Source organism: Lipotes vexillifer, unplaced genomic scaffold (assembly GCF_000442215.2).
Source record: "Lipotes vexillifer unplaced genomic scaffold, Lipotes_vexillifer_v1.1 scaffold39, whole genome shotgun sequence".
Taxonomy (NCBI): Eukaryota; Metazoa; Chordata; class Mammalia; order Artiodactyla; family Lipotidae; genus Lipotes; species Lipotes vexillifer.
Genome location: NW_006787038.1, coordinates 1232171 through 1246320, shown reverse-complemented (window position 1 = coordinate 1246320; position 14150 = coordinate 1232171). Strand labels below are relative to the sequence as shown.

The window sequence follows — 14150 nt, the reverse complement described above, 5'->3', positions numbered from 1 at the left end:
AAAAAAAAAAAAACAAAAAAAAAAAAAAAAAAAAAAAAAGAAAAAGAATACCTACTTTTCTGGGTTGTTTCAGGGATTAATGAAAGTGCCTAAAATCAGTGTTTGTCACACAGAAGGTGCTCGATAAAAGCTACTTATTATTATTTCAGTGGAGGCACAGATAATCAGTGGGAGTCTGTGCAGGGGTCAGGTTAGTCAATGGCATTACCTGCCCTCCTGGCCCCCTCCACATGCTCTGCAGCAAGGCTGGACTGACAAATAATAATAATAACAACAGTAACAACTCCAGGAGGTGTGATGGGGGTACAGAGCTAACCTTCAGGCTGTAAGATTTTAATACAGATAGCCTCGAGTTTCCCCTCTAGGGGCCAAACAGATGCCCCTGCAACTCTCCCGTGTTTCTAATCGTTCCCAGACCCTTGAGGCTCAAATGCAAGAGACCACCCATACAGCTGGCTATGATCAGGAGCTAGAAAACCTAGGTTGGAGACCCCTGCTCTATCTCCAACTGCCTTTGTGACTTTGGGTGCATTTCTTAACCTTTCTGAGCTTCCAATTCTTCCTCTGCCCTATGATACCACTTCCTTGCAGGTTTGTTGTAAAAATTTAACAGAATAGTGCATGGGAAATGCCTGGCATGTTGTAAGAACTGAAAAACTTTGGCTTGATGCTGGGCGAATTCTCGGGACAAATGTGCTACAAGATGAGGATTTGCTTTCAAGCAAATATGCTCAGTGACACTTTTCCCATAAAGCCAGGTCCTCCCATCTCCCACCTTTGACATACCTTTTCAGCATTTAGGCCCCCTTTCCTGCTTGGTCTCTTGGTTCTGGCAAGCCCACAATACTCCTTCAATCTCTCTCTCACTTTCCTGACTGTGCACTTTCTGGAAGACACTGCTCCACTCTCAAGGAAGTTGGGTCTGCAACTCTGCAGGAGAGCCTGCGTGCAGGCCCCAGCAAGGACCAGAGCCCTGCCTTCCACTTCAGGGCCTCCAAGTGCCTGAGAAGCGGCCTACAAGGGACATCAAGGGTCACCAACTTGGTAGTCCCAGGGAAAGGAGAGGGGGAAGATCTTCTAGCTCAGGAAACAGCCTGGGTTTCCTGGTGCGCTTCCCTTCACAGGTGGTGCCCAGCAGCACTCAGAGAGCCCAGGTAGGAGGCCTCTGGTTGTCGACAGCTGGTCTGACATTTGCCTCCACACTTGGCAGAGAGGGTCCCAAGAGCTCGTGCCTCCAAGGATGGACTGGACCCAGGAAAGGGCTTCTTGCCAAATGGATGCTCTTCTGCCGCAGGGCACCCATCGAGCCGGCAGGCAACACTGTCAGCTGTCTCTCTCCCTTTGTGGGTAACCAGGGCTTCTCTTGTATTCACAAGTTCCCAGCCTTGTATCCCCACAGGACTATGTGCCCAGGCCTCCTTCCCTCTGCAGTCCCTCCAGAATCGCCCCACTAAAGGAGACATCTTGCATGATAGATGCTCTGCACCTTCTGGCCCCTTGGCTACCCCAGGCCCTGCCCTCCAATCTTGCCCCAGGCAATCGGGCCTGGCTTTTTTGGCCATGTGGCACTTTCCATCATATTCACTTAGCTTCTCTCCTCTCCTCTGACTGGAAGCTGATTAATATGGGCTCATTGCTGGCGTGATTTAACGACCTCACACTCCACATCCACTCAGCACTTCTGACAGCATATTTCAGCACACCCTTTCCAGTCCCAGCTTCAGGCCCAGAAAAGCCTGGCCTTGCTGTAGCCTCTGATGTCCACTAGGGGGCAGCTCTGCCCATGTTTCTTGGCAGCCCCATGCAGCATCCTTCCCTGAACCTCTGGGACAGGTCATCCCACCAGGTTACCCAGTACTCCACTTTCTTCCACTCATACTAACCCACTTAAAACACTGAAACTCTTTTCCTGAGCCTCTGACCCAGCATTTTTTTTTTGCGGTACGCAGGCCTCTCACTGTTGTAGCCTCTCCCGTTGCGGAGCACAGGCTCCGGACGCCCAGGCTCAGCAGCCACGGCTCACGGGCCCAGCCGCTCTGCGGCATGTGGGATCTTCCCGGACCGGGGCACGAACCCGTGTCCCCTGCATTGGCAGGCGGACTCTCAACCACTGCGCCACCAGGGAAGCCCTTGACCCAGCATTTTTACACTGGCTACACACAATCACCTGGAAAGCTTTAAAAACGTACAGGCTCCACATCAAACCAAACCTAGCATTGCTAGGTGTCGGGGGCTGGCACGGGTAATTTTAAAAAGCTGCCCTGTGATCTCATAAACGTCCCGGGCTGAGACACACGGAAACCCTTTCCCATCCAGGCAGCTATCTTCTAACTTCTGGAATATAATCCCCTAAAACTTTGTTCCCTACCCTTGGGAAGGGACCACTTTAAAAGAGGCAGAATGGAACAGTGCTGGTCAGAGGATCCAAATATCATCCTTCTAAACACACCAGGCTGCTAAGAGTGGAGGTGAGATGACTCTGTTCACTTTGTGCATCCATATCTCTGCAATGGAGGCATTTTAAATAAATACAACTCTTGTCAGAAAAAAATAGAGTAAACATAAGTGAATATCTTAATATTCTCCTATCTTACAACTCTGAGAATAAGTGACCACACAGAGGAAGTAAAGTCAATCTGGAAATCCATTTCCTCTTCCCCAGGGCTGACATCCGGCAGGGGCTTCCAGAATGCCATATCCTAGCATTTCTCAGAGACACAGAAAGGACTTCGTGTCTGAGTCTGATATGAAGACTGGAAATCTTTCCCCAGCAATGCACCTTATCCCTTCACACTCCAGCCCAGAGAGATATAGAGGAGGAAGTGCTTGCCCTCAAAGCACAAAGGCAGAGGGAATCGCCACTACTGAGGGGGCTGGTCCCTCATCACTGCAATTTGCATTAATTATTCCAGTTTCTGTAGATGGGTGCTCCCGTTTCCCTCATTTGCTCTCCTGAGATAGTACTTGAGTACCGGATTTGAATCCCAGTCCACCACTTACTTCACCTCTCAGCCCTTCAGTTTCCTCATCCAGAAAACGGGAATAAGAATAGCATCTAGCTCATCTAGCTTTTGTGAGGATGTAATGAAAATGGGCATGGAAAGCACTTAATATCTGGGACAATGCTGTATACTAATAATGACAATAACAATACTTTTGTTAAATTATTTTAGATAATTTTTGTTATTATTAGTTCACAAATGAGTAATCTGAGGCTCAGAGTTTGATTTGCTGGCAGTGAAACAAAGATTAGAAGTAGGTGTGTCTGACTTTTCACATCTACACTGTGTTCTCGTTAGACATTGGACAGTAGGTCTCAGACACATCCAGGGGCTTACTTGGGTTGGCCCAGCAAAAGTGTGTGTCCCAGCTGTCCACCTGGGGCTGTCCCACTCCTCCATTACACCCATGGCAGCCCAGGGGCCCAGTGAGAGAGGTGATTCTGAGGAGGCTGCTCTCTGGGAGGGATTCCCCCTCTTTCCTTTACAGATGGCTTGGCCTCTGCCATGCCTGGTGGATGTTAGAGCCAGAACTAAGATCTGGGTCCCTGACTGGATATCCAGTCCAATAACCTTTCCATTCCACCTGAGAATGTCTGACTTCAGACTTGGAGCCTCTAATAACTGCCCTTCCCCTTAAGCCTCAACACACAGACAAAGGTCTCAAAGCTGGGGGAGGGGAGGGGACTGGCTCTGAGTGGTAGGGTCCATCCTTAGACGCACTGGTTCCACTAAATCAACATGCCGAGAGGAAATGAGGAGGAAGGGTGGCAGTGTAGTGAAGTAAGTTCTGGAGTCTAAAGGGACTCAGGTCTGAACTCGGGGCCTCAGGTTCCCCACCTGTAAAGTGGGAATAGTAATAGTACCTAGTCCATCGGGCGTTCTGAGGATCCTTTGGGAATAGAATACAGAAACTAACACAACATTGTAAAGCAATTATACTCCAATAAAAGTTTTTTTTAAAAAAAAGAATATACATAAACTATCTCTGGAAGGAACCAAAGGAAACTGGTAACCCCTGGAGGGACTGCTGGTGGACAGTGGCAAGGGTGACTCACGTTTCACCCTTTTGAACTCATGTACCTGAATTCGCGCATTCAAAAAGTAATTTTTTTATGAGTGAGTTTTGGGGGTTTTTAGAACAGTACCTGGTACTCAATAAATATCAGGGGGGGTTTAATAAAGAAGATTTGATACAGGCCTCCCACCTGACATCAAATCATCTCTGTTCCTCCAGCTTCAAGTCAAAGCAAAGGCTTCAAACCCAAGAGGCAGGTGGTGAATGAGTGGGCTTTAGGTGCAGCCTAAAGGGACCTTAGGTGGGTCCCTGTGTCCCCCCACTTACTAGTTGTCTGGCCTTGGGCAGTTGCTGGGCCTCACTTTCCTCAGTTATAAAAGGAAGCTAATGTTCTCTCCCCCACAGGCTGTCGCCAGGATTTAATGAGATCAGAGCTCAAACCAAGTGAGCTGGGCCCATGCCGGACCCACTGGAACACGCCACACACATGGCTCATGACACCTGCAGCTGCCACTGTCATCCCCATTTTACAGATGAACAATGGGAAGCTCAGGCTGGTGAGGTAACGCATCCACAGTCACTCAGCTGGTAACTGGTGAGGCCAGGACAGTCTGGATCCAGAGCTGGTGTCCCTAACCACTGCACCACCCTGCCTCTCCTGTGCATGTCCCATAGTTAGAGCACTGGGCACATAAGAACTGCTCTGTGGGATAGAGCTGTGACCACCACCGATAGATGTTAAGACCTTTCCCAGGCCACTTGGTAAAACACTTGGGGGCACGGCTATTTGACAACTCACAAACACCTTCTGGGGGCATCATTTAGCCAAAGAACCAGGCGGTGCTGGAAGAGCTGGAGAGATCCTTGCCTTGGTTCTCCCATAACCACAAATTCCACAGCCAGTCCTCACAATCCAGGGAATCAATGTACTCCACACTCTTGGCTCATCCATGCTGGTTCTGGTGGCTTCAGACACCATGCTGTAGACAACGCCCCCGGCGATTTTAAAAAGCCTAGAGTCTGCCGGCTGGGCATTTGCAGCAATGCAGTGACAGCTGAGGGCAAGGGCGAGCTTCCCCAGATTTTTCAGACGCTCCCACCCACCACCACCACCACAGCCAAAGGGATTTCAGGACAAGCCACCGCAAGGGACAGGCTGTTCTTTCCTACTGGTCAGTAGCGCAAATGTGGGACCAACCAACGGGGAAATCGGGGAGTCTCACCCCACCCCCGCTGCTCGTCATCACCACACACACACACACACACACACACACACACACACACACACACACAAAATCCAGAAGCAACACCCAGCCTGTTCCCACTGGAACTCAGCTGGGGGGTATGATGGATCCAAGCCACCATGGATAATGCGCCAAACAGATAATCTGCTTATGAATAATTGAGCTTATTGTTAGTGTCACTGTCTAAAGCCATTGGCTGAAATTCTGCATAGACTTCCAGTGGAGAGGCAGGCTCTTCTGGAAAAGGAGTTCACGCCTCGTTTCCCATTCTCTGGTTCTCCGGTGAGGGAGAGCAGGGAACCTACACACCTTATTTGGTTCCTCTGGACTTGTCCCCTACCCGCCCCAACTCACATCACACGTGGAGACACAAAGGAGGAGGAGATTCGGAGCAGACGGGGTTTCAGGAAGTTGGGACCCTTTCCGCCCTTTTCCAGCCTGGGCCGTCAACTACTCCGGGCCACTCAGGTGTCCCGATAGGAGCAGCTTTGACTAAAGGTCTTGATCCAACTAAGGCAACCCCAAAGCTTCTGGAAGTGTTCCTCCACCGCATCACTTCTTCCTGCTCTTGGAGGCCCTGTCTGGAGAATCATCACACTTCATCTCTTCCCCAAGAAATGATTAAGCAGCCCACTCCTGCCCAGCTAGGGGTGTCCTGGACTTGGGAGGATCCTGCCACTGATGAAAGGAGGCTGGCACCCAGGAGAGCTGAGGACAGCCCAGTCCAGGTCAGGGCTGGTTCCGCCACAAAACTCTCCAGTGATGGGGAGGGGCTTAATGAGCACATCGTGGGCCAGATCTGGGAGAAGTCAAGGAGCAGCAGCCCTGGGCAGGGCCAGCTGTTGGGTTGTGAGGAGGAAGGAGGCTCAGGTAGATGGAGGTGGTGGGGAGTAGATAGGAAGGGAGCGGGCAACCTCTTCCTCATGGGAAAGCAGTGGAAGGAAGGGAGACAGATGCTCCCCCACCCCCAGGCACCCAGAGAGGCCTGGGGCCACCTCCAGGCACATGGTTTGTCTCACATACTCCTCAGGAAGCCCACAGTGCAGCAGCCCCCGCTGCGCGTCATCACCCCACACACACACACACACACACACACACACACACACACACACACAAAATCCAGAAGCAACACCCAGCCTGTTCCCACTGGAACTCAGCTGGGGGGTATGATGGATCCAAGCCACCATGGATAATGCGCCAAACAGATAATCTGCTTATGAATAATTGAGCTTATTGTTAGTGTCACTGTCTAAAGCCATTGGCTGAAATTCTGCATAGACTTCCAGTGGAGAGGCAGGCTCTTCTGGAAAAGGAGTTCACGCCTCGTTTCCCATTCTCTGGTTCTCCGGTGAGGGAGAGCAGGGAACCTACACACCTTATTTGGTTCCTCTGGACTTGTCCCCTACCCGCCCCAACTCACATCACACGTGGAGACACAAAGGAGGAGGAGATTCGGAGCAGACGGGGTTTCAGGAAGTTGGGACCCTTTCCGCCCTTTTCCAGCCTGGGCCGTCAACTACTCCGGGCCACTCAGGTGTCCCGATAGGAGCAGCTTTGACTAAAGGTCTTGATCCAACTAAGGCAACCCCAAAGCTTCTGGAAGTGTTCCTCCACCGCATCACTTCTTCCTGCTCTTGGAGGCCCTGTCTGGAGAATCATCACACTTCATCTCTTCCCCAAGAAATGATTAAGCAGCCCACTCCTGCCCAGCTAGGGGTGTCCTGGACTTGGGAGGATCCTGCCACTGATGAAAGGAGGCTGGCACCCAGGAGAGCTGAGGACAGCCCAGTCCAGGTCAGGGCTGGTTCCGCCACAAAACTCTCCAGTGATGGGGAGGGGCTTAATGAGCACATCGTGGGCCAGATCTGGGAGAAGTCAAGGAGCAGCAGCCCTGGGCAGGGCCAGCTGTTGGGTTGTGAGGAGGAAGGAGGCTCAGGTAGATGGAGGTGGTGGGGAGTAGATAGGAAGGGAGCGGGCAACCTCTTCCTCATGGGAAAGCAGTGGAAGGAAGGGAGACAGATGCTCCCCCACCCCCAGGCACCCAGAGAGGCCTGGGGCCACCTCCAGGCACATGGTTTGTCTCACATACTCCTCAGGAAGCCCACAGTGCAGCAGCAGGCCTCACCTCCTCTGCTAAGTCTCTTGTTCCCCCAGCAGTGCCCATCTCACATGGTAGGTATTCAGCAAACACCTGCCTGCTTAAATGAACTGCTGTGCATGAGGACGTGATTACAGGCAAGCACACACTCTGCTGCGGGGTGGGAGATGGGTGTCTGGGAGCCTGGGGCAGTCGATGTCCCTGAGGGTAAGGAAAGTGTGAGAGAGGGACTCGGAACTGTTACCTGTATCCTGTCTTCGGGGAGCTCCGTTTTCATGGCCAACATCTCCCGGGCATAGACGTCTGGGTAGTGGGCCTCATTGAACGCCTTCTCCAGCTCCTCTAGCTGGTAGGAGGTAAAGATTGTCCTGAGGGGAGCAAAAAAAGTCAGTCAGGACGCCAAAAATGGAAAAAGCTGTCCCAGAGAGGACAGAATGGCCCTCCCCCATGGCTCCAGGACAGACCCCCAACCCAGGCTTGGCCAGCACAGTCGGATGCAACCTCGCTCCCTGCCCCGCCCACCGCCCCGCCCCATCCTCTAAACCCTTCTTCATTCAAGTCTGAGGGCCCACACTACCCTCTGGCGGTGAGGAGTATTATTTCAGCCCTCAGTGACATCTTATACTGGGAATCTTCCTGGAAGTGCTTGGGGGGAAAGGGTGTTAAGACACAAATTTTAGAAAACTGCAGAAAGCCCCTCTTCTTCCAGGCACAGCGTGGAGGGCTCACCAGGTAAGTAAGTACCTCAGCCTCATCGGGACCAGCTTCCTGGGCTCCTCCCACAGACAGGAGGGTTGATCTTTTAAATTGTACTCAGAGTTCAAAGGTTCACCAGAAGGTCAAATGCAGCAGCCGCCCCAGCCCCAGCGTCTGTACAGCAGAGAACTAACCGATTCTAGCAACCCCTCACCCTACCTCAGCACGCCCACCCATCTCACCTGCCCAGACCTAAAGGTTCCTTAGAGCCACCCCACGCAGTCTTGGGGGCAGGGAGATGGGAAAGGGGGTGCTCTGTCCCTTCCTGGGCTCAGGAGTCAAGGGTCACCTCCCCGCCATCCCACACACAGGCTCAGCGGGAGCCCAATTCAGGGGAGTTTCATTCAGGTCATCCCGAGAGCGCCTTCCCACACACTCCTCCAGCGCCCACAGAGCAGTTCACATTGACCTATTTTGAGTCATAAACTGCTTTAAGAATCCAGTAAAAGCCGCATCCTCTCACCCTAGCAAATGGATATGCTCCAGTACATACAATGTCTTACCTCCAATATTAGGGGGTTCATATCCCCCTTTCTTGAATAAATACACTACACACCCACTTACAGACACAAATTCTTTTTTCAGACCTGAATTTCACCAAGTTCTAGGTGACCTTTATCCTGCACCCTCATCAACAAGCTGGGGAGCAATATAGTCCAGATATTTTTCGTAGACTCCACTTGAACAATGGTACATTACCTGCTTGAGCCTCCGGGATTTGGACCCTGGAACCAGCATGGGGGGGGTGTGGTTTAAAATCCCTCGCTGCTGCCCTCGCCTCACCCAACACAAGGAAAAAGTACAAATGTCAGCCCCGTATACTCCTTGTGCTGGTGTTGGCTTTAACGTCTTGGAGGATGATGCGGGGGGTGGAGGGGGATGTGTGAGAAAGAAAGATTCTGCTCTTTATAGAAAATGACTGATTTGATTCTAAATTGTTTCTCCTATCCTCTTGGGGGGAACAGAATGCTTATGTATACAGAAAGTTAATTCTTCGGAATTTTGAAGATCTGCTGCTTTCTATTCCTCTCCTGCCACTTACTGAAGGGTCCCTGAACAGTCAAAATAAACAATCAAAACGTGCAAGTCTTTTTCAAAACTAGGAAAACTGAGGCACACAGCTATTGGGGCGTGGCCAAAGCCAAAGAGGAAAGGTGATGGCAGGTCATTCAGAACCATGCAAGTGCCAGCCTCTGCTTGCGAGAGCTCTCATTAAAAACAAACAGAAAACCCAAAACAAAAAAACAGACAAAAAAACCCCAAACGAAACAAAAAAGAAAGGAATTAAGAAAGAAACAAAATGAAACAATGCCTCAAATCCCCCAAACTTCCCCTCATTCCTGCCTCAGAGCTAATCCACGTGTTTATGCTAATGTGCCCTCCAGGGAGTCTCCCTGCACCCCGTACAACGTGACCCAAACCCTGCTCCTGGCTTTACGCAGAACCCCAGACCCTTCAGTTTCCCATTGTAACCAGTCTATCAGAGCTGAGCCTTCCAGGAAAAGGGAAGAGCAAAACCTGAGAGACTCTGAAGGCTGCTGCTCCATTCCCACTCCCCTCTCTAACCCCTGCTAAGCCTCTTGTGTTTCTGGGTGATCAAGAGATGCTTGCCTCTCATCACCATATTCCAGGGTCTCTTACCTGAACTCCCCAAATGAGGGACGCTCAGGAAAACACATTTTTTCCTAATTAAAAATTGCACCAGCCATTCTCCTCTCTCCAATAATCTGTTCTCTTCGTGTACCAGAAATAGCCCGAAACCTAGGGCTGTTGTCCTGTCTCCCTGGGAACCCTCCAAAGCACCCAAATTTTCCCTGGTGGAGAAGGTATCAGGTGAGGATAGAGGGTTAGAAAACTTAAGCATGGACTTTCGGCCGTGGGTCAGTCAGCTCCAAGTGCTGCACAAGGAGATGCCCCCATGCAGAGGCAGTGCTCCTGGGGGTACTTTGTCCGGGGCTCTCCTGGCTGTGGGAACCCCTCCCCCACCCCATTCGGTCAGCAGCACAGAAGCCGGTCAGCCGGACTCCAACCTGCCCTCCGGGTCCCTGTCCCTGCTGGAGGTCCCTGTCCAGGCTCCAGAGGCTGACAGGATTACCCCCACCCTGCCACCAGCATGATAGGGATGCATCGGAGATGTTTTAATGAATATTTGCTGGACGGATGAATGTAAAAAGTGACCCGGGTTCAGGACTAAAAACAACGTTTCCGTTTACAATAAAACAAAACAAAACAAAACAAAAACAAACAGCCGCCTGAAGGGAACAAACCGAGGTCACCAAGAAACCAAGTCAAAGTTCACCCCCATTCAAGCCAGAACCTGTTGGGGCCTGAGAGGTGAGGAAGAACCGTTTTACAACGTGAAACGGTTGTTTCCGGGGGGGAAGGAAGAGAGGAACGCAGAAAAGCACCCAGAGAAAGGGTGCAAGGGGCTGAGAACAAATTGGAGAGAGGAGGATGAGGTGGAGAGCACCCCAGGGGGAAACGTCCACCCAGCGACCGGGAACCCTGCGGGCCCTCCATCCGCACTGGGGCGGAGAGAAATCTGGGCAAACAGAGCCAGGGTAAGCGCAGCGGCAAACGGCACCCGCAGGAAGTCAGGTCGATTTTTGGTTCTCACTCCTTTATTCGCTGAAAACCTCCTCATACATTCGCACAACGAATTGGTAGCGGCTGCGGAAGGGAATGCGGGTCTGGTGTGGGCAATTACTTTTCAGGATATACCTTTCGGCACCTACTGTATTTTAACTTTGTGCAAGTAATGTCTATTTTTAAAATATTTAGAGAAAAACAAAAACAGAAAACCCCCCGCTCTTTAGTCTGTATCCTCCAAGGCAGCCCACTCCACTCCAGCGAGGGTTTGCGGGGTCCTTCAGTGCACACACTCCTCCCTCCGCATTTTACAGACAAGGAAACTGAGGCTTACGGATCACAGAGGAGCAGAAGCCAAAGGAAAATTTGCCATTCATGCGGGTATCACGCTCGAGATTTTGCGAACGGTGGACGCAGAAAGATAGGGGGTTGGCGGCGCTGACAGGGGCGGCGGGAGAGGAATAGGGGCCGGGGCAGAGGGCAGAGGAACCGGCTCCGGCGAGAGGGGAGAGCTGATCTGCCCGCCCGGAGGTGTGCGTGGCTCTCCGAACGTGCCGATGCACGGCTGGCACCTGGGGGCCGTCAGCTCCTGTCTGGCTCGGGTTTAGCCCTAGTTGGGGGCTTTCCTTTCTCCCGGAGAAGCAGCAGAAAGCCTGAAACGGTGCCGCTTCCCCGGCGGACGGTCAAGGTCCTCACCCGGCACGGCCGGACGCCAGGGCCCCGGACGGATGTCCCCAAACAACGTCCGGTCTCCCCGTCCTGGCACAGCAGCGGACCTCAGATCTAGAGCCGGCGAAATTAGGGTCCGAGCGACCCTACCCCCGAACAGGGGACGACGGCAGGGGATAGGTGAGCTGGAAGGTGACAGAAAACGCTGCAGGGGCCTTACCTGTGTCTCCGCTTCTTCCGTTTCTTGGTCTGGTTTAAAGCCGATTTGGAGATTTTTCGGTCGCTGGAGGAAACATCTTCAGAATCTGAAAAGCGGGCGGAGGCACGTGCGGCAGAATGGGGGACGCGCTCCGCAGCACGCGGGCGCGTCAGGCTCCCGAAACCCGCTGGGGCCCCACCCCCGGCGGCCTCCGGGAGCAGCCGGGCCTACTCCGTCTCCCCGGAGAGCCCTCCGCGAGGTCTACGCCATCCCTAAGGCGCGGCTGTTTCTACCCACGCCGGCGCCGCAATACCGAGGTCGCGAACACATTCCGTTCTGTTTCGTTCTGAGAAGCAAAGGCCCAGACACGCCTGGGCAGGGACAGCAGCGGGGCGCGACAGCCTCCGCGGGTCGCAGGGCCCCCCGGCGGTGCCCCGGGCTCGGCGCCCTGCCCTGCGCTAGCAGCCGTGGCGCCGGGGTTCGGAAGGTGGCCCGCGGGAGCGGAGCCTGGGCGCGGAGAGCTGGACTCCGGGAAGGGCTGGGGGCTCCCGGGCACAACCCCCTTTCCAGTGCCCGCACCATGCGCCCCCCCTCAGGACTGGAGAGACTGCGACGCACCGCTTTTCGTTGCCCCTCCAAATAAAAATAAATTAATTAAACGAGAGCGAAAAATCGGGGAAATCGCAGAGCGCGAACCAGAGCCGGAGGGCCGAGCTGGCGGAGACGTGAGGCCGGGAAAACTGCCCGCGGAGGGCGCGGCAGGGTCGTCCAGGGGTCCCGAGCCCGCGAGGCGCCGGGATCCGAGATATTGTGCCGCTTAGATGGCATCTCGGATTGCGACCCCTTGGGCCGCCGCCGTGGCCGGGTTGTCTAAGCTCGTGAGGAGAAAATTAAAACCCAGCTGACCAATGCGGGAGGCTTGGAACGGAGGAAAGGAGGAAGCAAAAGACAACTTTGGTCACCAGGGCTGGGGCCCGAAGCTGGCACCCGCTTCCCTGGCCGCCAACGCCCGGAACGGAATCGGGCTCTAGGAGCGCGGGTCCTCCGAGAGGCCGGGGCCGAAGTGGAGCAATGGAAGGGGACGCCCGACTGCCCCACGCGCTCCGACACCCTAAGCCTTGTTTCCAGTGGGGCCCAATCAGGCGCCGCGGCAGAGCCGGGCCCGACGCGGGGACCGGAGCACAGCTCGGCCGCTGGAAACGCTGAGGCCAAAACCCGGCCGCAGCCGGGAGCATCCTCCGAGCCCCCGCCCCGAGCGCGCCGGCTCCAGGCCCGCTCTGCGACCTCTCGGCCTGGCACGAACTTTTGCACCCGGAGGAGGCCTTGCGGTGCAAGCGAGAGTCGACGGCGTGGGGTTCCCGGCTCTCACCGCAGTCAGGCAGCCACACAGCCTCGCCCTCACCTACCCGAGCTGGCCGTCTGGCTGGTGTCCAGCGGCCCCGACGCTCTGCCCAGCGGCTGCAAGTGGACGCTCTGCGGATCGGACAGCACTTCCAGGAAGGTGGGCTGTGCATAGAAACCGGGGAGCCCCCCGGGTCCCAGTAGCCCCATGCTGCCCACTCCTGCGGGACTGAGCACGGAGCGCGCAGCCAGCAAGTGCCCGGGGGCCAGACCGTCGAGGGGAGCCCGCGGGTGGGAGCTGGGGGACTCCTTGTTCAAGCCCAGGATCTCCTGGATGCCAAACCCGGTGCACCTGCCCGGGGCGCCCCCCGAGGTACTCTTGGCCACTGTCTCGGCTTTGGGCTTGCTCAGCGCTTCCCCGGCTTTCCCCGTCATCTCTCGGCTCTTTGAAGGGGCTGAGGCCGCAGGTCTTTTGCTCCCCCCACCCCCCCGCCGGGCTCCCCGCTTCACGAAGTTGGTCCCAGGTGCCCCCTCCGATGTCTAATGCTCTGGAGCCCCAAGGAGATTCCCCTTTTATCCAACCAGGCGGCAGCCCAAGTGGGGTCAGAGCTGAGCAGCCAATCACCGGGGCCAGGAGCGATTAGGAATTCCAAAAAGCTGGCAGCTCCCGCCGCGGGCGGCACTGAGGGGCCAGGGCGCTGGGGGCCAGGCACCGGGTGGGCTCTGCAGGACGCCCATGGGCAGGGCCCCCAGAGGCTGAGATGAGACAACAAGGTTCAGGGCCGTTCCAGGAGGCTGAGTGGCTAGGGATTCTGGGCAGAGCTGGCTTGGACAGTCCCTGGGGTGGGGTGGAAGGATGGGCTGAGGGCAGGTGCTAGAGACTGGGAGTCCTGCTGCCTCCCTCGCATCCTCCCTCCCTCCCTCCCTCAATCCTATACAGGTTTGGCAGGGTCAAAGAAACCCAAATATGGGACCACTCCGAAAAAGGCAGAACGAGGAAGGGGCAAGCGTCCTGGGCAGGGTGTGTGGTGGCAACGGGGAGAAAGAAGGGGGTTTGAAGAGGGAGATGGGGTGGGAGAGCTCAAAGCTTGTCTCCCCAGCACAGGATACAATGCCTAGTTCAGAAGAGCTACTCAATAAATATCGCCCAATGAATGAATGAATGAATAAAGGGGTCAGGAGTAGGGGTTCCTGGAGGGAAAGAAGAGTGGTGGTGACTTCTTTTGGAGAACACCGG

The 14150-nt window shown here is 54.4% G+C and overlaps 1 protein-coding gene across 1 annotated transcript in view; it reads right to left on the bottom strand.

Moving 5' to 3' along the window:
* Positions 1 to 13348, bottom strand: part of VSX2 (visual system homeobox 2) — a 19103-nt gene extending 5755 nt beyond the window's left edge. Inside the window, exons 1-3 of the mRNA XM_007459728.1 lie at positions 12979 to 13348; positions 11594 to 11678; positions 7604 to 7727 (exon numbers count right to left, since the gene is read on the bottom strand). Coding sequence (XP_007459790.1) covers positions 7604 to 7727; positions 11594 to 11678; positions 12979 to 13348 — 579 coding nt within the window. The remainder of the gene's footprint in view (positions 1 to 7603; positions 7728 to 11593; positions 11679 to 12978) is intronic.
* Between the last annotated feature and the right edge of the window lie 802 nt (positions 13349 to 14150).